Raw genomic sequence first — 27050 nt, forward strand, 5'->3', positions numbered from 1 at the left:
CAAGTAATAGGCCTTGGTCAACATGTCTGCCGTCCCCCACCGCTCCTGCTGGGCTGTCCAAATGTAGAGTTTCTGAGTACAGAGAGATCTTGAATCAACACCTGTCAGAGCAGAGGACAGAGAACTTAAGAATTAATTAGAAACTAATCTAATCCATTGTTTTATCTATAGAGCCATTCATTTCTGAAGAAGGCCCTTTTGTGCTACATGTGATTTAATTTTTTAATTATTATTTATTTGGGTTTTTTACTGCAGACTGAGTCAATGAGCATAGTAATTCATAGGGGTCTCACTCCGATCCTCATGCCAGTGAAGGCTGACTATTTTTTGAGTATAACAGTAGCTCATAAAATAACGAGAGCTTCTGACAGAGATGTTAGCAGCATCCAAATCACGACAAGTCTGCCATGCCAAATGGATTACTGTTTTGTCAACTATATACCAGTTTGCGCTAAATATGTTTTGTTGTCGTCTTCTCTCCTTGACTTCATGTGATAGTTCAATTCAACTCTGACTCTTCTATCCAGCACAACCTCTTTTAAAATCCAGGCTTTATACTAGCCAATGAACTAAAATGTAGCTGAACCACGTCAGAAATGCTTTTACCTTTGAAATGCCACTGACTGTCTTCCATCTTCAAGGCAGATAGCTTCCTTAGGACAGGGATTATATGATTCCAGAATCATTCCAGGAAATCTGTTTTATTTGTTGGTAGTTGTTAATCCTGTCTTGATTGCTTTTTACATACTACGTTTCATTTTTGGAAAATGTAATATAGAGAGAGTAAGATCTTCTTTTTTTTAAGTCCCACACGGGCCCTCTCTCTCCTTTATTTTTGGCATTCCAACAATAATCACCCCGCTTTTAAACCTCTCTTGTTGACCTGTCATTGTGTCATGAACCTGGGGTGTGGCACCAGCATTGGGCTTCTGACCTGCAGACCCACTAGTGCTGTCCTTGCTCGTCCAGCCTGGAAGTTGTAACTGAGCATGTTTTTCTCATGACATGGCATGTTCCCTCACAACTACAGAGCTAAGCGAGCAACAGCTTTGCTATACAAATGTGCAAGATTCCCAATACTTTCACATTTCTGCATCAGAAGAAAACCATCTGAGCCAACAAGCTTTTTAGTGAAGCAAAGGGTGGAAAAAAGACACTTCCTAGAGTAAGCAATATCCTGATAGAGATGCTATTTTTCTTTTTTAGAAAGAAGCTTAATTCTGCACCCAGGTAAAAGTTAGTTGAAACTGGTACCTGCTGGCCTTCTTTCTGCTTAGTTCTTCCCCCAGTTCTTTCTTTCCTCTGACTGAAAAATTGCGATGATGAACAAGCCAGCCTGCTGAGTTTCTAACCAGACCAATACTAACGAAGTATGTCATTCCCAAATAGTGAGATGGTTTTAAGTTTCATCAATATTAAAGCTGTTGGGAAAGTCATGAATCACCTCCCATTCTGCAAGTCAAATGTATGTGCTATTTTCTCACTATTGTTGATTTAACTGCAAATTGCTTTAAAATGGCATTTAAAATTCTTAATTTTTCATACCAGTAAGTTCTTAGTGCCGTAAGAGAAACATCGTTGTGCTGAGAAGGCACTATAAACTGTGGCAGTGTTTGCATATGTACATTTTGTCTTCCCTTAGATGAAGTTATTTTGTAATTTGAAACCTTAGTGGAAGGATTTTTGTTCTTATCATGATCAGATGTTTAAGTGCCAGCCCTCTGCTATAGCTGCAGCATAAATATTCAAGTTGTTTAAGCTCCAAATTAAACTTTCACTTTCCACTTAGCTGTATTTTTTTTCGTTCCTCTTAATTTTTATATTTAAATAAACAGTTTAGCTATTTGCTGACTTGGGGAAAAAACAGTCCTATCCTTGTCCTGTTATGATAAGCTACTTACTTGAAGGGCAGAAAGCTGAGACCACCAAGAAGATATTTAGAAGAGGGGGAAGGGTTTTAGAGCCATAAGCTGGGTGTTCTCCAGCTGGCCAAAGCTAAGGAGGGGGAAGAAGACCCATAGGTAACTAAAGTGAAGCACAAGAGAGCAGCTGGGAGCCATCGGTATGATGTGGGCATAAGAAAGTGCTATACTGCAGTGTGTCAGGCAAAGTGTTTTCAGGAACTGTAGAGAAGAGTTAATGCCACTGAACAGAGCACAGCTGATCTGACATGGTTGCTCTGCTGGTCATTCATGTACAAGAAAGATGAACTCCACCTGGAGTAACTGGAGAGGAGAGCTACAGGGATTGCTGGGACCGTGGGAGATGGACATGCTTGATGACATCAGGAGATCTTGATTTGCTTGGGCTACGGAAGCAGGTGGAAGAAGAGTAGGGTGATGCCTGTAAATGCAGAAGAGGGAAATACCATTTAGGGAGAACAGTTATTTAATCTTAAGGATGCAGGCACCAGAAAAAATGTATACCACCTGGCCCTGAGTAAATTTAAACTGAAAACTGGAAGAACGTTCTTAATGGTTAGAAGATTTGGGTTCTGCAACAGCCTTCCAATGGGAACAAAGAAAGTAGAAAGCAACTAGCCAAGCCCTTACTGTTTAATGTGGAGCTCAGTAAGTTTATGATGGGCCTGGAGATTGCTTCCCATCTCTGCTTCCTCCAAATTAATTGCCTGCTCAGGCATTATCTTTCAAGATACACGTTCACTTGTCACTTCTGAATTGCTCTGATGTTCCCTTTTTTGAAGGACTGAACTGTTTCTGATCAAGTGTTTTGATGGCAAAAAGTGCTGTGCTGACAAGATCACTTCACTTAGGAATTGTGCTTAGATACTTGCTGGCCCTTCCCGTTTTCTGTCTCCATTTCTTCAACCGCTTCTTGTTACTAGGTCCTACACTTCTGATAGTGCCTTGTCTCTTTGTAGAAACGTAAAACCTTTTGTTCCCTTTTTTATTTAAAGTAAAAAGTTATTTAAAAAAAAACCCAAAACTACAAAAAACCCTGCGCACCTTCTACCTGTTTATTATGGTAAAGGAAAAAATTAATTCCAGTTGAACATTGGGTTTGAAGCCAGATGTGATTTAGGCTATGTTCTTAAGATACTGAGGCACTCTTCTGTCCTTGAGATAGTGGATGAGCCTGGTTTATTCACATTGCTTTCCTCAGCTTCTGTTTACTGCTGTTTTAAGAGAGTATTGAAATGAAAAAACTTACCCTGTGAATGTCAGTGCAAGATGCTGTCTGAGGGAGAACTTTTGGCAGCATCTGTGGTATTGAATTAAACAGCACCAAGGAGTATTCCCATGAACTGGACCTTGATCATCCGTAGCACTAAATCGTTTGGAGGTTTACAGATACAGGTTTGGCTCATGTCAGCTGAAAAGCTCAATAAATTCCTCTGCACTGCTCATGAGTGTGAATGGGCCAGGGGATTTCCCAGTGGGCATTTTGGATGCAGTTATTCTGCATCTAAATTTTGCATAGCAAAATTCAACCAAATGGACATGGGTAATTGTGCCAGTTGGCCTCCATTCCAGGGAATGGTCCCAGGCACGTGGAATCTATTGTTGTCGAAAGAGTTTTTGTATAGTTTAGTGAAAGGAAATTGGAAAATGTGAGTGCGTGCTTAGTGAAACCTGGGGAAAGTTACTTATCTTTGGTGCCTCATTATTACTGAAGTAGGTGTCTCAGCAATACAGCAAGGATAATGCTTCCCTTTCTTTCACACTGTGGCTGTTGTGCGAGACATTTGGGCCACAGGCTGTCTCCCTCTCTCTATGTGACACTGTTAAATCGGGCCTCTGCGTTGCTTCCAAGGCACTCCCCCAAAATCAGACAATTAGTCTTCATAATAATGAAGAGCAGCCACTCAGAAGAGTGGAAAAGCCACTCCATGAGTAATGTAGTGCCATTGTTCATTACTTTCACTTCTTGTTGTCGTTTTCCGAGCTCCTGAGGTGCAGGAAGGCTGGAGGCAAGAAGCTGTCAGCATCAAATACTTGGAGAAAGAACACTTATATCTCCATTTTACTTTCCTCAATTATATATTGTATTGGCAAGGCAACAAGTAGGTAGGCAGCTTGCCTGGCCACTGCCTGCACTGTTCTGGCACAGAGGATCAAGCGCTTCATGCTTCAGAGCTGTCAGGCTGGCACTTTTCACCACTAAATGTAGCTCTAAATTAAAGCTAAATGAAAATAGAAATTTTGCTTCAGAGCTTGATCATGTCATTTTGTTCCATCCTTTTACTTGTTCAGTGGCTAAGGAAGGGAACCACTCCCTCAGTAGGAACATCCATTGAGTTATAAACATGTGCAATATTAGAGCATCTTTGTGTATATTTATGTATGAGATCATTACAGTTGCTGTTTTAAAGATATCCATCTCTGTAGTACATAAAACCTTTGGCAGTAAAATTGTAAATCCACGCAATGGGGTGTTAAGCACACAAATCCAATTAAATCCTTCAGACAGCTTTGAAAGCCTCTCCCAGAGGGTACAGAAATGGTTATTTGTGATTCTCTTGAACTGCCTTTTATGGCAAGTCGCTTAGAGTGTCTGTGACAAGTAGTCTTCTGGGGGTTTAATGCTGCAAATGGTAGGTTATTTAAACAAGCAAATGAATAAACTTAAGATTTGGTTTTACTCTTTTAACAGATCCTACACAAATGGGAGGCCTGAGTATGCTGCTTCTAGCAGGGGAACATGCCCTGACTGCACAAGAGGTAAGGAACTCTCTTCTCTCAGTTTAAAGAGAGCTCCAAACAGGAATATTTGACCAGTGGGAAATGAAATTTAAGATACATGTTGGGTAACTTTGGGTGGGACTGAAGCATGAGCCCTGGGATATGAGCCTTGTATCCCAACTGTGAACGTAGAGGTTAGGCCTAGTTTTTGGACCGGTTCAATATTAACTCTGCTGAGGGAATATTTGATCAGACCAGGCAAGTCTGCCCCATGAGAGGATATTGTCACAGGTAGAAGGGTTGAAATACAATGACTGCATTAAACAGGTGGTTTACAAGCTCTTTTGGGCAAGGATTTCATATGCTTGTGCAGTGCCTCACACAACTGTGGCCTTGACACTAATAGCAAAATAAATACCTAATAATTTCCATACAGAGTCATTATATGTGCATTCTGAAACCATGCAGGTGCTAACAGGTAATCAAAGTATCACAGTCTACTCCTATTCACTAAGTCTATTTGTCTAAAAAGAAGTTTGTAGTTCAGTTGCCATCACAAACATTTTGTTTTTACGAAGGAGTCTAGTAAATAAAAGTGTTCCTGCATATCTCCAGTAGTGCAGAGATATCTGGTCTTTCTTTAGACTGATTGTTATTTATGATCTATTTTTTGGGCCAGCTTTGAAAATTGTTCAAAAGGTGGCTTGTATGTTGGGTAAAATAGGTAGTCACTGCCATAAATCTCTAGCCTGGAAAGAAGAGCTGTGGAAGCGAGGAGGGTTTCTTTTTTCTTTTTTGTTGTTATTGGAAGGAAAAGCAGTAATTAACTATTTATATGTGATACCCCCAAATGCAAAATGTGTAGTGCATTTGAGATGGATTGCTCCTGTACTGCCAAGACCGAGCCAAGACTCTTCAATGCTTTGCACACCAGTATAAGCAATGGAAGCCTTTGTGCAGATGTGGGTACTGGCTTTCTGTGCTGCAGCATGAAAAATAAGAAACATGAGGATAAGGTTGGCGAAGAAGTGAAAAGAAATTGATTATTTTTTGCTAACATGAGAATATCCTGTATTTTTCAAACTTCAAATCTCTCAGCTTAGAATTTAAAAACTGTTTTTACTATGCTGTTACGTTTAAATGAGAGGGAAGGTGTATTGTAGTCAGATACTCAGTTCCATTAAGAAGGGTCTTTGCTATAACCTTTTGAGTTGAGCTTTCTTGGCTTTACATGAAAAGTGCCTCAAGTAGTGTGATTTCAGATGGCAGTGAGGGAATAAAATCTACATGTGGATTTAGAAACAAATCAAAAAGGATGTTGTGTGAGTGTTTGAGTATATGAACATTTTTTTTTAATCAGGATTTTCTTTTTTGAGCAAAAAACACATTTCCCATGCGCCTGCATAAACCCTGGTTTTTCTGATAGAAGCATGCAATATGGCTTGTGATGCAATATTTACTTTATGTATAGGCCGTACTGTTCTGTGCTCTTTTTGGGCCTGTAGTCTTCTATTGAAACTCGGCCCTGCACGTCAAAGAGGCAAGCTGTGTAATCTGCTTTCCCCCAAAATGTAGAGCGAAATAATTGTCATAAATACAGCCTGAACAAAACTAGTTGAGGGATTTGTTGGCTGTAGCTAGAATCATGGTGGGCCAGAAATTAGCCCATACTTACTAGTAAGTTACCATACTTTAATTGTCCTACACTATCTGAGAAGCAGGTAAGTGTCAGAGCACTTTCCCAGGGAACAAAACTGCACATCTCCAAATCTTTCAGAGGGTCCCCTGTGTAAAATACATCCTCCAGAGCAATCTGGGTGCTTGGTATTCTCAAAGGGACCCAAATGGATGAAGTTGAGTCCTCCTAACTGTGTGTCAGCAGGAATTAAGTCTCCAGCTGTGTTTCTGTGCACTGGGAAACTTCCTCAGTTTCTTTGTGTGGCAGCCCTGGTGTGTCTTCCATTTTCTTTTGTTTCCTTTTGATTCAGTGTTTCAGTGGTGATTAGTTACGGAGCAAATATTTCTTAGGCTTCTGTTTTCCCCAAATGCAGTAAAGATCCTAAACCTATTTAGACTTGAATAACAGAACAGCACTTCTGGCTTCCCATCCTCAGGCTTGTGGACAGAGGAGACATAAGGTGTTCATCTTTGCATGCCTGTGGGACAACCTATGGTTCGATTTCCATGCTTGTGCTTGAAAACAGTTTCATGCTCGAACCAGCATTTGGGAGGTTAGTAGAACATGCTAGGAGGTGGTATGCCAGGCTCAGTAAGAAGCTGAATAATTCCTTGTACAATTGGTAGGCTGCTTTCCTCTTCAGTGGAGGAGGGTTAGTTGTGTTGTGTTAGAGTTGGTATTGACATGAGGGAGAATTTGGTGTACTTAACCTGAGTGCTGAGGTACTGTCAGTGAAAAGGTTCAGAAGTTGCTTAACTATGGAAAATAAAGGTATTTTTTTGTATGCATGTAAGATATATGTCGTATATCTAAAACCCTGGCATTTCTGTTTTAAAAAAAAAAAGACAGATGCAGTGTCATTTTGAAAAGAATGCTCTAAATTGTATCATGTGGTCTTCATTATCATTAAACTGTGTGTGTGTGTGTACACGTACAATACACATGCATATATATGGTTCTTAAACTGGGGGACCACCAGACATAAGATTAACTGTCAACAAGCTGTTTGACTGCTTGTGCACGTGTATGATTATGCAGACTTGGGTGGCCTTGTAAGCATAGATCTTAAATACTATTACCATCTTAAAAATGGTTAATAGAAAGGAGGGCAGCACTGGCACAGTTTGCTTAGAACTTGGGAGAAGATGAGGGAAGTGATACTGAGAGGTCTGCTAATCCCACGTAAATGTATTCAGCGCCCACTGATTTTCTGGCAAGTGTATGTTAAATGGATGTATAGGGACTTTTCAAGTCAGGTGTTTAACCTTCGAGTTGTCAGAAGGCCAGATGTCAGGTAACAAAGTGAACAGGCGCCAGCAGGAGGACGGGAAAAGGCAAAACAGCGATATTTACAAAATTGCCTTGAGGCTTCAGTTGCCATCTCTGTTTGTCACCGGTTATGTTCCTATTTTTGTAATTTTTTTCAATAGACTAGAGAGTTTTTTTCTTCTGATAACAGAATTCAGTGTTGGTATGTGATTGATTTCCAAGCAGCAGCTGGAGTTACTAAGCAGATAGGCAAGAGAAGCTACAGACATTATCAGCACTAAACAAAGGATTTGGATATGCAGTAAGTTTCCACCTGGCTTTTGGGTCCTTTCATCAGTTACACAAGACTGTGGTGTGTACATGAGCATATTTTGTTGAACACCCGAGCAGAAACTCCAGGCGGGTCTGCTCCAGCTACTGTCGTTGTGCTAAGCAAAGCCTGGTCCTCACAGCAGGTTTATTACGAGAAAGGCTGAAGCTGGGTGAGGAGCACTGCTTGCTTGCCCTCCCTGCACATCTCCCTTCCTTGCTCGTCAGGCCCTTTGCTTGCCTTACAGCAGCACCTAGTGGCCTGTCTGTAGGTTGCTGCCCAGAAATCCCGGAATTTGAAGTGTAGTCCAAAACCTGGCTCTTCTACCAGTTTCTCCCCTTTCCACTGCCCGGCACATCAGTCGGTCAGTGCGGGAGGTGAGGCAGGGGCTGTCCTTCACCTTCGTTCGGTGTGATCCGTTTTAGAGCAGGTTACGGTAACCTGCAGGGAAAGGGAGGCTACGGAGGCATTATCTTTGCGGTTTCCTTCTCTTTGAGAGCAAAAGTCTGTCTTGCGTGCAATGCCAGGTCTGCACGGGGTAAGCTGGGAGGAGGAAAGAGGAGACGAAATGAGGAGATGTTGAGAACATTTTATTACAGCAGGAAACAAGATATATGCAATGGCACTATCTGTGCATCCATTCCCTCCAGTAACTGTTTTAACACTTTGATCAGGTTCAGCCTGGCAGAGGTTAGAAGTCCTGGAGATAATAAATTTCCCACAAGTGAGGAGTGTGTGGGGACCACAGAGTAGAAGAAACAAGCTGAAATTAGTGCTTCTGTCAAGCAAAGGCAACAGCATTAACTTTTTAAAGATAATGGAAATTGATAGGAAAAGCATGGTTGTTCTAACCACAAAATCACCTCTGAGTTACTGGGCACCAGCAATCTGTCCTTTACACACAAAGCTGGAGGAAACCAGGCTTCACACCTTCCACGGCTTGTGGTTCCTGTACCACAAGGTGAAAAAGCTGTGCTGGACCCCCAGCACATAGCCTCAGAGGCAATGAGAAGGCTCGTCCTCCCTCTCTGCGCCCACCTGGCTAGCAAGTGCTTTACAGCGCTTGTGTTGCAGGGGCTGAGCTGTAATAGCTGCTCTCAGGAGGGCTTCTCCACTCCAGCGTGGTGCTCCTGGGGTGGCGTGGGTCAATGGCTCCTAGCTCAGAGCTGGTTTGTGCCGTGCCAGCTTGGGCATGTGTCGACACGTTCACATGGATATGCCCCTAGATAGGCAAAGGAAGCTGCAAAGCCACGGTCTCTGTTACGGTCGGTGGGCAGAGTTCAGGCATGCGTGGCCCTGCAGTGCCTGCCTTGGGGAGCAGAGAAGTTTCACATGGCTTCCTCATTCACATTGCTTCTCCTAAGCAAAATAGTGCCCTTTCATGCAGCACGTTGAATAGGCTCCGCTTGCAAACAAACTGCTTCGACAGGCGCCACAAACTAAGCTACCTAAGGCAGCTGGTCGAACTGCAGAAAATTTAAGTTATATGGGGAACTAGATCCCGAATTTGGTTATTCCTGGGAGAATCCCACCAGTGAAGTAACCCAGAAGAATCCCAGCCTGAAATAACCAAGTGAGCGCTCAGACGTGCAAGCAGCACCCTTGTATATTTCACAACAGTGCAGAGACTCGGACTTTCAGAGATGGGTCACTCAACAGCAGCAAGATCGATATGAATCCCTGGTACAGTCCACACAACTGCTGAGGCACAGACATCTTAAACAAATCATACAGAAACATGAGAAAAGCAATAATGAGCATTACATCAGTGAAAACAGTAACACAAACCATTGAAAAAGCAAAAGACAGGCATTAAAAATACATTCTTTGTAACCCTTTGGGTTGGTATACTCCCATAGTACACTGATAAAACATCCTGCTTGGTGTTTAATAAATGTAATGGAAGCATAGACCATAGGAGGCACTGTTACTGCTTGGTTTTATGGCAGGGAAGAAACAGGTTTGACTGTGTACGTAAGCAGATTGTCGTGTGGTATAGTTCCCCTTGTCCTGTGTGGGTTGCTACACTTGGATTTAGTGTTTTCAGGGGAGTATGGGTAGCAGATTCCTGAAACAAAATGCCACTGGTGCTATTGCAGTGCTTAAGCATCTTGGACAAACAGCAGCAGGAGCAGCAGTACAAACTGCATGTGCTGTAGGCCTGCTTATTCTGTGGTGCTTTGTGCTTACCAGCAACAGATTCAGTTGCTAGCTAAATCTCATGTGTGCATTCACTAATAAATGCTATTGACATACTTGTTTTGGTAATAAATATGATAATAAACACATTTGCCTCAATGTTTTAAATAAACTGAAATTTCATGAAAAATTTCAAATGGTTAGGGGAAAAAAAAAAATCCATCCTGTTACTTTTTCTACAAAATCCCACAAAGCCTCCTTCCTTTCTTCCATTTCCTATAAGCCACGTTACATACCTTATTTTATACTAACAGTACCTTATGCTTGCAGGAGTTACGCATGTAAATCTTTTACACTCAAATGTGACATTTAATGAATGTATCATATTTGATACAATTCCTTTACAGAATGATGCTTGATTAACGCATTTCTGGCTAATAAGAATAGTACAGCTAAGCTGTGTGTTAATTCGAATAAGGCTGTTGTTTTTTGAACAGTCATTTCTTTGTATTTTGATTTCAGAAGTTATGACTCTTTCTTGCACTGTTTTTCATAAGCACCCCTAAATGGATGTTTAGGTACATTATTTGAGCAATCTGAGGCTTGTGGTGGTACCCTTAACTACCTATTTTCATGCTGTTTGGTGATTGGAGATTATTTTTCTAATAAACATTTCTGTCACTTAGCAACCCTCAGTGTCTTCAAAAATTTTTTTAACCTTCTAAGTAATTTTTGTGTTCAGAATGGTAGTACAAATTACAGATATAGCAGTGTTGAGAGCATCACCAATACAAGGTAGTTGTGTGTGTAGCCTGATATCATCAGTTTAGTATTCTGCTGCATAAAACTCTTTTGCAAAGTTTGGAATTATAAAAGAAAAAAAAAAAAAACAACTGCTGTTTTTGTGGTGTTTCTTCTTAGGTGATTTTTCAAATGCATTAAAATGGGTGCTAAACTATGTTTTCACCTATAAATTTGATTTAACCTGTCCAGGACTGTGAAACATTAGATTGCCCATCTTCTCTTGGACACCGCTTCTTGTTACTGCTGCCTGGTATTTTGTTTTGCTCACTGTTGTTCTTAGCTTGAAAGAAGCACCTTTGAGGTCTTACTCTGCACACTCCTTGTTTCAGGTTTCCTCAAGTACTTGCCAATCCGATGCAACTAATTCTACAGAAACCTGTCAGAAGTCATCATTGTTTCAGTTTGCAGAGGTGAGTTTCTTTAAAAAGGTTTGTCTTCCCCCATGTTTCCTTTTAAGAAGTATCTGATGTTCAGCTGAAAGAGAAATCAAAAATCTTTAGCTAAAATTCATGCTTTTATTTGTTCCTTATTGTGTTTGTGGTACTGGATCATTTATCAGGTAGATAGGTCAGACTGGAAGTGCAGGAGAGTGTGTTTAGGAACATGGTGGAAACCCTACTGCAATAATGGAGCTGTGGTTTAAGCAATAATTTAGAGATGTGTCATTCCTGCACTTAGTTTTAAACGAGTCTTACTAACTAAAGTTTTAACATGTGTACCTGGATGTTACATTATGTCCTTTATCTATTGTGTCTGCTTTAGTCGTTGACTCCATCAAAAATAACCGTAGTTCTGGAATTTCCAAAATTCTCTTCTCTTCTGTAACCACCAAATAGCTCTAATGCAACTATGCTTTAGTTTTGCAATGTACAATATTTTTGTCAACATATTTCCAGTTATTGCTAGAAGTGCAACTGTGGTGGTTTTTTTTTTTAAGTGTACACTATTTCATCCCAAGTTTTTTAATGGATTTCATTGACATAACTAACACAACAAGAATGAGGTTGCAAAGAATCCTGGTCCTCTGCAAGTCTCACTTTCTTGTTTATGTCTTTCCAACTCCAATCTAAATATTGATTGTCCGGGATGCTGGGTGGTATTTGAGTAAGTGCATATGGAAAGAAATTTTTGTCATAGCAGGGGCTTCTTCTTATTACCTGTTTTATTCACCAGCTGTGAATCTGACTCTCATGCTTTTAATACTCATTGCTGTGTGCACCTTCATACTTCTCCCTAACAGAGCAGATATATTGCAATCCTAGCACGCAGAAAATGTGAAAATTTTTGTTTGTTTTGTTTTGTCTTTTGTTTGTTTTAACATCAACCCACAAGATCTTGAGTTCCCACTTAAGATCTGAGGGTTTCAAAATGTATTGGAAATAAAGCACTGATCTTTTATTTCTGATTAAGGTAATGGCCACAGTGAAATACATAACCTATAATTAGGCTTTTAAACAACCTCCTGGCTTTTCTTGTTAGGAAGAGGAAATGCCTGGTGTGCCAGCAATGGAAAGCAATACTTTAAGAAGCTTCTTAAAATTGTTTAATTCCGGTGTCACTTATGATACTTCTATGGTAATAATTCATCATCCATCTTCCAGTATTTCTAAGATGCTTTTTGCATACTTATACTGTCAGTTGAGCAATGTCATACTTTGTATAGTTCCTCTTGATAACAGTCTGTTTCTTGAATTTCACTGCTAAATCTTTCAAAGAATAAGACAAATACCAGCTCACTTAATTGTTTCAGTTCATTTTACAGTGGCCAAGCAGGAAAGTGCTAGAGCCATGTGGTAGTAGGCTGGAATTGTGTTGTGGGCTGCAAGATAGGCATTTGCTGAGGGCTTGTGACCCCTGGCTTTTCCTTACCCCTCAAAGAAGAACTTCAGCGGATGCCAGGAAACAAGCTCATCTGCACCGCTAAAACATGCGGTTTAGAAGTAGCTCACTGATGATCAGTAATTAGAAATGCATATTAGCTAGTCATACTTTTCAAGGCTTTTAAACAGCCTGTAGTGAGGCTGCACCTAACTGGTGCATGGTAGGTATGTGTGTCAATGGCAAAATATTGGTACTTTACCAAGGTCTAACATTAATCAGAGGTGTCATTTGCAACAAAAATAATTGACACAAGTTAAACAGTATAAAATGCAGTTGCCTTAGTGTCTGGGATAGGTCTGGTATCTCAAGGTACCTGCACACATTGTGTCCCTGTCCATGCTTACCTTCCTTGCTAAGTAGCATTTGTGCTCTATCAGCACCACCATTCTGCAGTCTCAGGTCTTTCACTGAACTGTGAAATACAATATAGTGTTAAGTTTTTGTTGCTAACCTCCTTTTGACATATCAGAGGGCAAATAAAAGCCCTTCAAAAAAGTCTTAGCTTGTTCTATTGATCCTAGGAAAGATTTTCCTTGTGAAAAATAATTCAAGATCACTATTTCACAGATCACCCATTTACATGTCTCCTGGAAAGCAGATACTGTTCCTTGTACAGGTGTGCTGGGACTCATTTGCATGCTGTTTGGTACCAGGAGTCTTTCTGTATGATGGAGCAGAAATATAGCACATTGAAGTTTGATATTGAAACTGAAGAGTTAGGTAATACAAGCATAATTGTTTTCCTAACAGATCTCTTCAAGCACATCACAGCCTGGAGTCCTGGGAGCTGTAAAACAAACTGAGGAGTCCGCATTGTTTCAGTTTGCTGAGGTATAATGGCTGAAATATCATGGGGGAGGATGGGAGGAAGCAAGGAACCAGTAAGAGTTGTCACTGAATGGCTAAGCACCCTGTCTTATAAGGGATTCCCATCAGTAGATGTTTATCTTCATGACAGCACTGTGTTAAGAAAATCGTGGGGGGGAATAACCAGTTATTGGGCGAGATGTTGGCCAGTCCTACCAGCTGTAGCATACATAGAAGATACCAGGGTTGTGAATATTACCTGGCCTTCCATACCAAAGGACCACTGCAGACATATTTTCCAAATGGCTTTTGAATTTACATCTAGGAAAACAACAAATAAAAGACATTCTGAAATGACACTATGCACTGCCTATGGAAGAGGCTGCAGCAGTGCAAAATGGCAACTCCCCTAGAGGCAGGAATCCTTTGAAAAATAACCTTGCAAATCATAGGAAGCTTATCACAACGGCTACAAGGATACGTAACAGCATCGTTAGGTGGTTACTTATAAAGCCTATAAATTACCCATAAGTATGTAAGCTATCCTCTTTCCTCCACGTATTGAAGATCTGGAGTTCTTAAATATTGCTTTTAAGAATTTCTTCTCCCATGTGTTTAATGTGCCTCTGTGAATTGACTTTCCACACATACACTCTTCTTGCCCATTTGGGGGAGTCTGGTACTGCTTGCAAAATCAGTTATGCTAAAGATATATTCAGGGTGTGTCTGGAAAGACTGGGATTGGAGCTGTTGCTATTGTGGAGGAGCATAATAGGATGAAAAGATACCCTGTTTATTATTCTGTGTGCTTACAGAGGTTTGACTACATACAACACGCCTCCTTCTGTTAAATGTTAAGCTCTGTACTGTGTGTTTTTTAGCTTGGCTAGGATGGGCCTTGATGTATTTCTTAGGAGGCCCAATTAAGAAAAAACAATTTACTGATTCAGGTGCCATAAAATACCTGACTACAAACACCCCTATAAAAGATACAATAGAGTTAATATTTCTAATTGTGAAGATGTTTTCCTATGTGCCACTTTTTTTTTTAAAGTTACAAGTTAATTTCGAAAGTTTTTTGAGAAAATCAGTGGAATTGAGGAGGATGAAGCCATGCGCTGAAGCCAACCTTTTAAACCAAGTAAAAGTTATAAGCTGGAAAACATTTCTTGTTAATTTTATTGCAAAATGTTGCACGAGTGAATCTGCTAACTTAGTTTCAAAAATCTTAGCCATCTTATATTTTAATTAAACAGCAATTTTAGATATCTGCAGAGTTGAACAGGGTATGAATCACCTTTAGTACAGTATTTTCAGATTGTCATGTAAAACCTGACTTAGCCATACTTTCAAAATTTCACAGAACCTAAAATCATTTCTCCTCCTAATTGAACAAACAACAAAATGACAAACCTGAAAATTGTCATATGGATGTGACAGTGCGTTGAGTTGCATACCACTATGCTGAGCCAGCTCACTTGGCACATTGGAGTGCATGTATGAATCGTCAAATGTTAGGTAGAAGAGGTGCGTAGAAAGTTAATTAGAAACTGGAGAGGACAGTTTTAAAGTCAGGGTTAATCTCTTTGTCTTGTAGAAATGTTAAAATGTGTGTGCAGTCTGGAGGGGGTTGTATTTTTTTGGTTGTTTTTTCAGTGTCTGGAAATAAGGGACAGAAATCTGGAAAAGGAAAAACAAAAAAAAAAAAGAAAAAGCAAACAAAAAAAACCCTTGTTGGCCATGGTTATTCCTCCTGTATTATACTGTTGTTCTGAAACCTTAATGGCAGTGGCTAACATCATTTTATCTGTAGCAGTAAGGAAATTGCATTCTTTTTAAGATTACAGCCTTCTTTCATTTAGGTTGTTCCAGGAGAAAGTATTGAGCATGCTACAGAACCTCTTTAAGCTTTCTCCCCCAGCTATTAAAGCTGCTTGTGCTCTTTCAAACAAGGGCTTTCAATTGCACAGGGTGTCTTTGTCAAGTTTGGAAAAACTCCCGTTCCTTACTGTGCCACTTCTTACTGGGTCCTGTCTATATGAACGCATTACTGCATTTAGTAAGCTAAATTATGGTAAGCAATTTGCAGTAGGCTGCCGTCAGCAATGTACAGTGCTACAAAAGAGAGAGGGAGAGAAAGTAGTTATTTAGCCAGTAGCCAAGTAGACCTGTGAAGAAATGTGAAGTGTGCTGTGGTCTGATGTGCCTGGAGACTTTTGGCAGACATCCCAGCTCAGTTTTGGTTCTGGCTGGGTGTTCTTCATATGTTCCCTTTCTCTTTGCTGCCTTTGCGGCAGGGTGAGTAAGAGTGCTTCTTTGTGAAGACAGCAATCCCATTGAGTAGACTTGTCATTTAAAATGGACACCTTTACCCCAGGAGTACAAGTCCCCTGTCACTCAGAAGCAGCTCGTTATATGTAGATGTAGCGTGGGATTCTTTCTTCTTTACAGCCTCAGTTAGGCTTTCATCTGTTTGTCTGTCCCAAGTGCTATAGTCTTCAATTAAAGCTGTTGAGGATATGGCTAATGAGGCCTGCCCAGTGACTTGCCACAACAGATAATGAAAAACCTGGGAGTAAGACTTCGTTGGCTCCTGTGGGTGCGCAGGAAAACTCCTTGGAGGTCTTTGAAGACGGTACGATGTCCTCATAGGACGTTTTTTGAAATTTGGAGTGTTGCCAAGTTACGCACTTGGCTTTCTCATTCTGCTCTGATCTTGGAAATACTTGGCCCTACTTTTGTCCTTCTCATTTGTACCTTTATGGAAAGCCATTATATAGGCCAGTGATTTCTGAGCAGTGGGCTGTGTTCCTTAGCACGGTGGCTGTTTGCAAGCTGTCTGCTCACATGGGCTGGTTGCTGTCATCCTCCTTGCCATGTGAGGGAAGCAGAGCAGATGGGACCCCTTGCTCTCTTGGTCTTACTGGATGTGTGTTTGGCAAACGCGAACAGATGGTGATGACTGCTTCATAGAGAAGAAACACGAGTACCTCTTAGATTTACTTAGCTAAACTCTCATCCGTTATTAAACAAAGAAAATGCTTCCTGAGAGTGGAAGCAATAAAATTGCTAGTTTACCCATCTCAAGAACACAATGAAGACAAAAACCACAAACTCTTCACTTTCAGCTGCTTTTCTGAAGTTTTTCTCTAGGTGATTTAATTAAAAAAAAAAAAAAACAATCACATGCAACAAGGTGGAATTTTCTTTGCTAGTCCAGCAGTTTACTATCATTTAAGAAAAATGCATGCTTGAGGATGATTTTGTCCCTACTCCCTTTGAGCAGCCTTGCAGGCAACCCTTTCTGTTTATTTCTGTGCTGAACAGAAGGTTTGAATCCAAAACTTTTGGTCAAAATGTCTTGAAATTGGGAATGCAAGAGCTAGTCAGTCTCTTCTCTTCCAGCCTTCCCTTAGGTAAAGCTGTAATCTTCCCAGGTAAAGCCGTTACGTAAAATAGATGAATATATTTCCTGTTTGCCTATATTCTGAAATTATTAAATATCTGTGTTGAAGTGAAATGCCTATTGTAGGCGGGGAATGAAAAAGTGGTACCATGGCACATGCTCCTTATGCAAACTAGAATGTAATGTAGTAGCTAAATACTGACCTGTATTGTAATAAAAGATAACTTGATCCTAATGATCCCCAAGTTAAACCTCTATGTAAGAACGGGCTATCTGTGGTTGTAGTACAGCAGGTTCTGATTATTCTAATTAAAACTGGAGGATGGTGTTAAGACAGGGAATGAGACCTGTAATCTCACTGAGAGCTGATTGATCAGCAATCCTCTTACTTCTGATGTTTGGCCAGCAGCTTTGGCAGAAGGAGTTCTAAGTTTTTCTCTTGCAGTTTGTTTTCTTGACTATGAAGAGAAATTTTTTGCTGAAGTGAAATGTTGGATTCCTCTCTTTCTATTAGTACCACAAGGATCTCACTTGCATTTTGTTAGGAGTACCCATTCTATTGTAAAAATGAAATTATTTACTCTTTCCTCACATTATGCATCAGGAGGTAAAACATGCCGGAATGTTCTCAGGTTATACTTCAGTGTGTGAGTGTGTTTCTGACCTTTTTCTGCCATTCCTATTGCAGTGAAAAAAATCATTAAGAGCTTAGAATTTATTGCAGTAGAAAGATAAAAGGTTGAGGCCCTCTTCCTGTAAAGTGCAGTGTACAAGATCACTTACTCCAGTGGGGTCCTGAGCGGGTTCAATGAACTGTCTCAAAACAAAAATAGGATTTTTAATTATTTTAGTTTAATATTCAAAATTAGTATTAATGCACATTCAAGTATTATTCACTGTATTTTAAATAGCTTGCAGTAAAATGGATGTTCTGGATTTGGGGGGGGGTTGTAGTGAATCTCCTTGACAATTGAAAAGGAAACTCTTCAAATAATCTAGTTCAAAAGAAAGACATTAAATAAAAAGAGAAAGGCTAAGCTGATAATTTTTGCATCTGAAAGATCATGGTCATAAGCATGATTTTTGTGATGAGGCAGATGCCATGGAAACACTGGTGGTCTTGCCCCTTATCTTAGGGCTTTTCAAGGCTTCCAGGTCAAATACTACCATGTAATGCCATGCCGAAAAAGATCAAATATGAGAAATAGTGATTTAATTCTTTTTAATTCTAATTAACTCATAACGCTGCACTTGGAAGCAGGTCAGAAAAAAATTTGGCTGCAAAAGCAATTCTCTGAAGTGCAGTGGTAGTTATTTACTCAGCGCTGGTGCTGGCACACCAATGTCTATTTAGAAACCTAGATGTGATCTCCAGACGTAAGGTCTAATTTCTTTTTTCTAACTAAAGAAAGTGAAACAAGCAGTACCTGTGAGGACAAATGGTCCTCTTCTATATCTAACCAAATGGGAAATACTGCCCAGGCTTTCTGGGAGAATTTTATTTAACTTTGACCACCACAGTTCATGTTTTTAAGCAACAGGTATGTCTTGTTCACTTAGTCACATAAAACACATGGCATGATAGAATATTAGCTGTGTACAATACAAATGTAGAAGAGAATCCATGAGCCTAATCTAAGGAAGAAATTCTATATTTGCTTGTATCCTGCTGAATTCTAAATGCCTGTTAAGTGTTTCTTGGATGGGATTGCCTATCTGAAGTATGGCCTTCTGCCAGAAAGATCCAAAAGTAGCTGATTTAACTCCTTAATTTTTTCATTCTTTTTCTCCCTTCCTTTCTGTCTTTCCTGTGTGCCACTGAAATATTTTCTCTTCTGTTCATTTAAAACCTAGATCTCATCAAATACTTCCCAGTTGTCAAGTCCTGAGCCAGTAAAGCACTGTGGGAAGTCGGCACTCTTCCAGTTGGCAGAGGTAAAGTTATACCCATTAGCATCACAATGGGAAGATGCGTGTATCTTTTCCCCAAAAAAGTATGAATTGTGTAAGGTTTGCTCTAGTATCAAATTCAGTATTTCCAGAAGCATAAATTAGTAAGTAATGGAATAGCAAGAGAATTAGGCAGTGGCAGTGGCCCCAGAGACCTAGCTTTTCTTTGTACACTTGTTAACGTGCATAGTTTCTTGGAGACCGCACAGAAAAAGTTACGCTTCTCTTTAGAAAAATTAGCCTTATGACTATAATAAAAACAATACTAAGCACAATAGCAAAGACGAGAGACAACAGCATTCTTCTTAATGAGGAGCTGAATACCAGGATTCAAAAAGTAAAGCCTTGGTATAAGGACTGGAAGGTGCATTGCTGAATGGGGACCAAGAATAAGAAGCGAAAAGTAGACTTTGAGATCATTGGGAATCTGTATGAAGAGTTGGAAGCTGAAGCAGTGTATTAAGTTCTGAAACTGGCAGCTGTCAGTGGTAATCAAGAATGCTAGGTCAGGTTTCCCAACAGTCCTAGAAATTCTCCGTGATCCTTAAATATAACCTTGCAGATGTCTCCCCTTTGATATGTATGAATCACTCAAAAGCCTTTGAGGCTTGATGTGCAAATGTTATATTCATCTTTCAATCATCAAGAATAATATGTGCTGCATTCCAGGTAAATAAGGGAGGATGCTAGCACCTTACTTGTACACTTCTTTCCCCTGCCCCTCCAAAATCACTTCCTATTTCAGTGAGGAAAATGGTTCTCTGGATCCCATCTGGTGGCATCCAGCCATATATTCTTGCTGGTGAAGTTAATCCCTCTCAGGGAAAATGTGGAGGCACTGAAATAAAAATATTTCATGCCTTGTTCCATGGTTAGTAATGCTACTATCTGACTTTATAGAAACTTAGGAGTGGAAGAAAACCTGCGTTACTCTACAGGTGAATCCCTGGCAGTAGTAGAGTTTGTGGGTGTGTGCTATGTTGCCAGCAGTACCTATGCAAGGATGATTACATCTAACTGTGATCAGTGATCCATAAGGGCATTTGACTGTTGCAGCCCTGGGACAGTAGAAAGGCTGGTAATAGTCAGGACACCAGAAGTTTTTGAGGTGTTCTCTTACAGGACAGCAGCAGGCTTTGAGTAGTGCTGTTCTGGAGTAAGGCTGTTGCTGAGTGCAGCCTGACTTCTGGAAGTCAGCATTGAAAGTGGTAATGTGACTGTGAAGCTTGTTAAGCCCTAATTTGGGGGAAGGACAGGTGCTTGTCCACAGGAGTGCAGAGTTTGTACTGCAGTTGGCAGAAAAAGCGAAGCTAAGTCTGGCAGTGTGACATTTGCATGTTGGACAGGTTTCCGTGATGTGTCTCAGTCGTTGCTCAGATGGATTCCTACAAGGCTAATTTAATATACAAAATTAACGTTACAGGCTCTGATTCAAACTGAGAAAAGCATGGCAGATGTGCTAAGCACATCCTCCTTGCTCCAGCTCTTGTAGGACATTAGTGCTATTGATCTCCCCCCCGAGTTTTGGCGATCCTGGTAATGTTGGATTGTAATTGAATAAATAAAATGTGAGAGATTCAGCTTAAGTTTTCAGATAGCAGTTCAGGACCTGGTTTGGAGCATCCCATATAAATTGTGTTCATTATCACCTTGAGGGTGTCTTAGGTTTGCAAGTTCATTTGGCAGACATCTGTGCCATGCCACTGTAACTCCAAATGGCAGATGCTGTGCGCTGGAGGGGACTGGACTGCTGTCTCCATGCTGCTGGCATGGCAGGGGTCTGGCGTGTGGGAGCCTGTCTGCTTCAGCACATCAGACTGCTCTGCTCCTCCTTCATCTCTGCTATGTGGATTAACCAATTTTATCTTTTTTTTTTTTTTTCCTCCCTCCTTCCCTATGCCTGCCTTTTTGATATTTCACAGTATTTCACAGATGGTGATAAAATAAAATGCAGAAGTGGGTTAAATTATTTTTTTAAAAATTCTGAGAATTTCTAAGTTTCTAAAAATGGTTAGAGCAGCCGCTCTGCAGTCTGAAGCCTGGCAGGCTGTTGCTGATCAGCTCTGCTGAGTCTCTTGCTGTGCCTGAATGCATGCTTTGTCTTTAGCCTTCAGTGCAGAGCCATGAGAGTGAAGGGAGGCAGTGGTGGGGGTGCACGTCACCTCCACAAGGCAAGAAGGCCACTTCTGCCACAGAGTGCTGACAGCACTAACAACGCTTGGCTGTAAGCAATGTTTGGAGATGGGAGCTGTAATGGTCAGAACTTGGGAGGTGCTGTGGAGAGCTGCAGCTTCCAGGAGGCATGAAGCTACAGCATTGTTAACCTTTTTTGTTTATTTCCTTTACGGCAATGATGGGTTGATTTCTGCAAAATCGACTCTGTGGGCCCATGTTTGAGAGCAATGAAAACTGAGTTGGGGGGCTAGAGGGTTGTAAACACTTTAGTCCTGCTGTCCCTAGAACTCCCCCTCTTTCTAAGTAAGCAAGTATAAGAAACCTGCAAGCCTGATCAGAGATTATGGTATATGTCCTTAAAAATAGAACATTTTCTTCATATTAATGGCCAATCCTGAGACTGATCCTTTCAATTTGTTTTGAGAAAGATCATTTCTTTGCATGTAGCTCAAAAGTGATACAAAACACTCTAAAGTATTGAAGAGGATCACGACCTGATACACAAAAAAGATTCTGGAGAATAATCAGCTACCTGTTTGCCAGGCAGCCTCCTGTACTCTAAGGAGTAGTAAAGGTTACCAAAGTCTTGAGGGCTCCTGCTTCACTGTGGTTTCATAGCATCTCTCTTATACGAGTCATATAGGACACCAACAGGCAGCACCATAGCCTGACAGGAGTACCCTTCTTAAGCTATGACAATGAAATGATTTTGCAATCAAATGTCCAACTAAGCCTTCAAAAACACCACCAGCTGGATTGCATGCTGATGTAGATCGGTGCTTAACTACTGTAGTCGGTTTATGTGTGAGAGAGCATGTGCTTCAGTTCATCCTACTCTTCAAAGATCCCCAAATCTGGAAAGAGCTTTTAGTGTCCAGTGGTATTACCCACCAGAGCAATGGTGGAGCAGGGTTTTATTTATAACAGCATGCACAGGTCTGCACTTCTTTTTCAATGTATAATCTTATGAGTGAATTTTGGGAAGAGGGAGGAAATAATCCATTCAAAAGCTGTGTGGTAAACATAAAAGAACTGTGCTGGTAAAATAATGTTTTTCTTTTTTCTCCCCCTCTGTTTTTTCTTTAGATTTCTTCAAGTACATCCCGTTCAGGTCCTTCTGATTTAACAAAACAGTGTGGAACATCAGCATTATTTCAGCTGGCAGAGGTAATATTAAAATACTGGTGACTAATTACCACAGGTGCAGTGGGGCAGAGAAGTTAATGATGTTGATTGCCAAAGTCTGGAAGGCAGAACAGTTATACAGTTATAATTACACTGTTACTTATACAAGCATAAATTATCATGGCTTGGGTGCCACAAGTCAAGATTTCCCCAGACTAGCCGTCAACTTGGAGGTTTCTAAGAGTCTGTGCTGCAGCTGAGAAGAAGTACCAGTCCCTGGTGGCAAAGGGACTTTCCAACCACCATTGAAATTGTTTCAATTCCTTGTTTTAGGGTTTGGGGTTTTGACTGTTTAGTTTGGCGAGGGGAGTGCGAGGAGTTGAGAGAGAAGGCTGGGTTAGTCTGTTACTCAGATTAGGGCATTGCCATTACAAATTCCTGTTAAAGGTCATTAGTTGCTTTCATTTATTTTTTTGCTTTTCATGCCTACTGTTTTTTGAAGTGGGGAATAAACAGGTCAATAACTTGTATAGAAACTCTGCTATGATACTCTCAGCACATCCTCCTCCTGGGAACAGTTAAAACCAATAGCCTCTTATTGAAACGTTGTATTCCTTTTGTTTCTAAGCTTTTTTTTTTAAGCTTTCCCAATCTTAAAGACTGTGAATTGCAAGTTTATTTAGAGCTCACAAAACAGAAGCCACTTTTTTGTAGCCACATCTGTACTATTGGCTACTGCAGAAAAAGCAAAGGTATAAAGAAAAAAAATACATTGGCGAGGGGTGTGTGTGTTTAATTGACAAACTATTATTACTGTCCATTTGCATTTTAAAGTTGCATCTTAAACTTTGAGTTGCATTTTAAAGATTGATCTTTAGCTTTTGAAGATCACAGGCTGTGTTTACATTGCAGTGCAGTAAAAAAGTCACAGTAGTACCTTGGTACCAAGAACCTACCTCAGCATAGTTGCGGGGTTCTCCTCTGTGTCATTTAACCTGCTTCCTAATAGACACTGTGCTGCCCAAGCTCCAGTATTTCTTGTGCTCAGCCTAGCTTGACCCAAGCCAGATCACGAGTTTCTACTCTGTGCAGCAAGAATTTGAGAAACTTACTACAGAACGTTGTGTCATTGGTGTTATGCTCATACATATATTGGTGTAAGAGACATTTTTAGTCATTGCAAGGAAAAAATACCTTGTTGAGTTGAGGAATCTAAAATTGACCTAGAGAGAACGCGGTGATCTGGAGGGTACATTCATACTGACCACATGGCCCGTGGGCTAAGCTGCAGGATAGGAAAATTCCTGATGTCTGGTTCAAAGCAAGCCTCTTCCATCTGGTTTTGCTCCAGGTGTCTGTTTGGTTGACATTTGTTTAAAAAACAAAATAGCACTGGGAATTCAGCTTGGGGGCTTTGAGAGGGAGAGTAAGAAGAAGAAAGCGTGTCTTCCCAAGGGCAGCTGCTTGGTGCTGTAAAGGACAAGGACTACCCTCTGTAGCAGTGTGAACATAGCTTATCGGAGATCTGAAACAGAGAGGATCTCCCAAGTCAGTGCTGCAGGAACATGGGAGCTTGAGGACCTTGTTACAGCTCTTTTTTGAATATTGCTGTTCCTCAGACAGTATGAGGGTTTTGGTTTCCATTAATATTATCTCCAGGAGGAGATAACCATGGCAACCACTGCTGCTTTGCAGTTCTTTGCAAAATAAGTCTGTGACATGAGAAGAAAGATTTGGAAGGCTTTTTTACTACCTTCCAAATTATTTTGCACATTCAAGTAAGAGAAGATAATTTCAATTACTGAGATTCGATTAACTTCCCCCTGTCCCCCCCTTCAGGGCCATTTGGAAGGTGGAGGAAAGAATTGTATATAGGGACATTTGGGAGTTGAAGGGGGTATGGATGTGAGATTTCAAGTAACTTGTCTGTGCCAATAGTGAGAGATACTGTATTGCTCTGTTGCATTTAGAGTATTCTGAAAATCAATCTAGCAGTGGGTTTCCAGGTGATATAAAAGGCACTTAAAGGATCATGAAAACACCATTGAGATCAGTTGGAGTCGTCTTCTATTAGAGCAGTAGAACCCACCAGCCTTATTCTAGCACTTAGCCATCATCACATCACATCAGTTTCAGTAGGGCTTCAGCATCTTTTTCAGTATTGTCCTTTAGTATAGTTTGCTTTCGTGAACTAAGATGCCAGAGAGATTCCCTGTGTAATGCTCCTGTTAAGATAGGCATGAATGTTAACAGTTGATGTTTGTTTCATGGGACTGTTTTTATACTTGTTTTAGATGTGCCTTGCTTCAGAAGGAGTAAAAGTGAAAGAACCTGGGAAAACAAAAGTGGAAGCACCAGAGGATGTGGGAAGGGAAGTTCCAGAGGAAATGGAAGTAGAAGAACTGGAGAAAACAACAATAAAAGACTCCTGTAAAGGAAAAGTAGAACAATCAGAGATAGAGAAAATGCAAAACCGGGATGAGACAAAAGCTGAGGAATCAGAAACTGCAAAATGCAGAGATTTTATTAGTCTTGCAATGGAGAGCAGTCCTTTTGAGAGAAACGATAACACAAAGCATCACATGTGCTGTTCTCCAGAGCTTTCAATGGCTGACATGAATATCCTCGGGCTAAAGCCAGAAAAGATAAAGAAGAAAAAGAAAAAAAATAAGTTGGACCGGCACACAAACGAAAAATCCACCCCCAAGAAACCTTGTAAAAAGAGGCAGTCCTCTGAGTCGGACATTGAAAGTGTAATGTATACAATCGAAGCCGTTGCAAAGGGGGACTGGGGTGCTGAGAGACTTGCGGAAACTCCCCGCAAAAAAAACCGCCCGGTCTCAAATGTGAAGGGAAGCGTGTTGGATACAAAATCACCAAAGAAAAAAGTTAAATCGAAAGAGAAGAAAACATCAAAGGAGAAACCCACGGAGACCACCAAAGAATCAAAGCCTCCCGATTTCCTTAGTATTGCAGCCAGCAAGGAAGTACCCTGTGAGGCTTCTGATAATGTTAAAGTGGAACCACTGACCCCAACAGAGGAGGTGGTACCCCAAAGCTTACCAGGACAGGTCAAAACTGAGGACAGTGACTGTGTTAAAAAGATAGAAACCTGTGGCTCCAGGAAATCGGAGAGATCTTGCAAAGGTGCTCTTTATAAAACTCTGGTGTCAGAGGGCATGCTCACATCTCTGCGCGCTAATGTGGACAGAGGTGGGTGGCTCTGAGTGTTTCATTTACAGCATGAACCGCAAAAGCCTGCCTGGAGTGGGAGGAAAAGCAAAAGTCCGTGTTTAAGCTGGAGTTTGATCAATGTGTGATGGGAATGCTGTGTCTGGTCGCCTGAGATGCTGGGGGCAGGTGGAGGGGACAGACTCCATGGTCCATGACAGGTCTTCTCGAGTCCTGCCACCATCTGTGTTCATACTGTGTTCATACTTACCTCACAAGCTCTTAATCTCTCCCTTTTTGTCATTCATGATCTGAGATTTAGCTTTTTGACTGAAGGCTTTGTTGGTTTGTCAGCCTGCTGATAGATGTATGCAGGACTTGTGTTGTATGTAACCCTGAACAATTAGCTTGTTTCTATATAAACAGCTCTTGTGGTTGTGAGCCTAGTTCTCAGTCCTACAGGAGGCAAATGTGTTGTGCTTTTGCTTTGGTTGTTAGTTTTGCTTTAGGTGGTGAGCAAGAACCCTTTACCTTGTGGAAGGATAAATTTAAGATAATTTCTGGAAACTTTCAGTGAGATGTCTTGAAATGTTTTTTTTCCGATTAGTAGATTTATATGTGTAATTAGAACAGTCAGAAAAGAAAAAGATGTTTGTAATTTAGGGAAGTTTATTACTGTAAATCTACTCATCTCTTTCTCCTCCTTTATACCTCAAGAGATCCTGACTTTAGAGGTAGTATGAAAACCAGGGAGGGGGGAGGAAATAGTTGTCAATATATCACTATCTAGTTTTAAAATAAATAAATAAATGTTTTGTAACCCCTTCAAGTAGGTCAACTGTGGTAAGTTGCAGTACTGAATGTGTACACAAGTTCCTTCTGAGCCCCCTTTGTTTTGGCACATTTTTCTGAAGATGAGACACAATTTTCTGCCTTCAATCCAGGAAAAAGAAGCTCAGGAAAAGGCAACTCCTCAGATCATGAAGGATGCTGGAATGAAGAAAACTGGGCTTTTCCCCAAAGTGGGACAAGTGGGAACAAAAAACTGAAAAAGCCTAAGCCAAAGGAAGACTTTGTTTTTGGGTAAGTTGCAACTTAACACTATTCAAAGTTTTAGTTAGGTCAGCCTGGTAACTTAAGAGTGAGTCCTCCTCATCGCGGTGAGTGAACTGCATCCAACACCCAAATAGTCGCAATTAGACAGAATTCCTGAAAATTACAAACCCTGCTGGGCTGAGTCATGCTCTAGATACCTGTTGTTTATATACCAAAGTAATTTCTGTGAGATCTTTCCTGGCTTACACTACTGTAAACAGATTTGAATTACATTATTCGCTCACTTCTAAAAAAAACGCGCAATATTTACCCTCTCAAGAGGTGATGAAGAGGGTTACTTATATTTTCAGAGCACTTAGCAAGCAGTATTTAAAAGTTCTGTGTAGGTGTTCAATCATCATAAACAGAATTAGACTAGAAAGAATAGATCTCTTTGCTTGGAGAGATTGCTTACAGAGGAAGAGTAAACAATGTTCTAATATTGCCAAATAATTATGATAAATGTATCATTTTTCCATTGTAGAGACAAGATATTTAAACTGTTCGTGTACACCATGAAAAAATTAAATATATCAGAAGAATAATTAATGATTACAAATGCATTAAAATTTAGCAAGGCCACACAATTACTTTTCT

General features: G+C 40.5%; 1 protein-coding gene across 19 annotated transcripts in view; it reads left to right on the forward strand.

Annotated features, from left to right (window-relative positions):
* Positions 1-27050, forward strand: part of BBX (BBX high mobility group box domain containing) — a 154053-nt gene that overhangs the window by 96955 nt on the left and 30048 nt on the right. For 17 of the 19 annotated variants that reach the window (XM_075514854.1, XM_075514863.1, XM_075514871.1 and 14 more), the window contains 7 exons: positions 4615-4682; positions 11173-11253; positions 13475-13555; positions 18792-18872; positions 22149-22229; positions 24482-25400; positions 26303-26441. In XM_075514854.1, coding sequence (XP_075370969.1) covers positions 4615-4682; positions 11173-11253; positions 13475-13555; positions 18792-18872; positions 22149-22229; positions 24482-25400; positions 26303-26441 — 1450 coding nt within the window. The remainder of the gene's footprint in view (positions 1-4614; positions 4683-11172; positions 11254-13474; positions 13556-18791; positions 18873-22148; positions 22230-24481; positions 25401-26302; positions 26442-27050) is intronic. The other 2 variants (XM_075514762.1, XM_075514744.1) reach the window with 2 other exon arrangements.

The sequence above is a fragment of the Mycteria americana genome, chromosome 1 (assembly GCF_035582795.1).
Source record: "Mycteria americana isolate JAX WOST 10 ecotype Jacksonville Zoo and Gardens chromosome 1, USCA_MyAme_1.0, whole genome shotgun sequence".
Classification (NCBI taxonomy): domain Eukaryota; kingdom Metazoa; phylum Chordata; class Aves; order Ciconiiformes; family Ciconiidae; genus Mycteria; species Mycteria americana.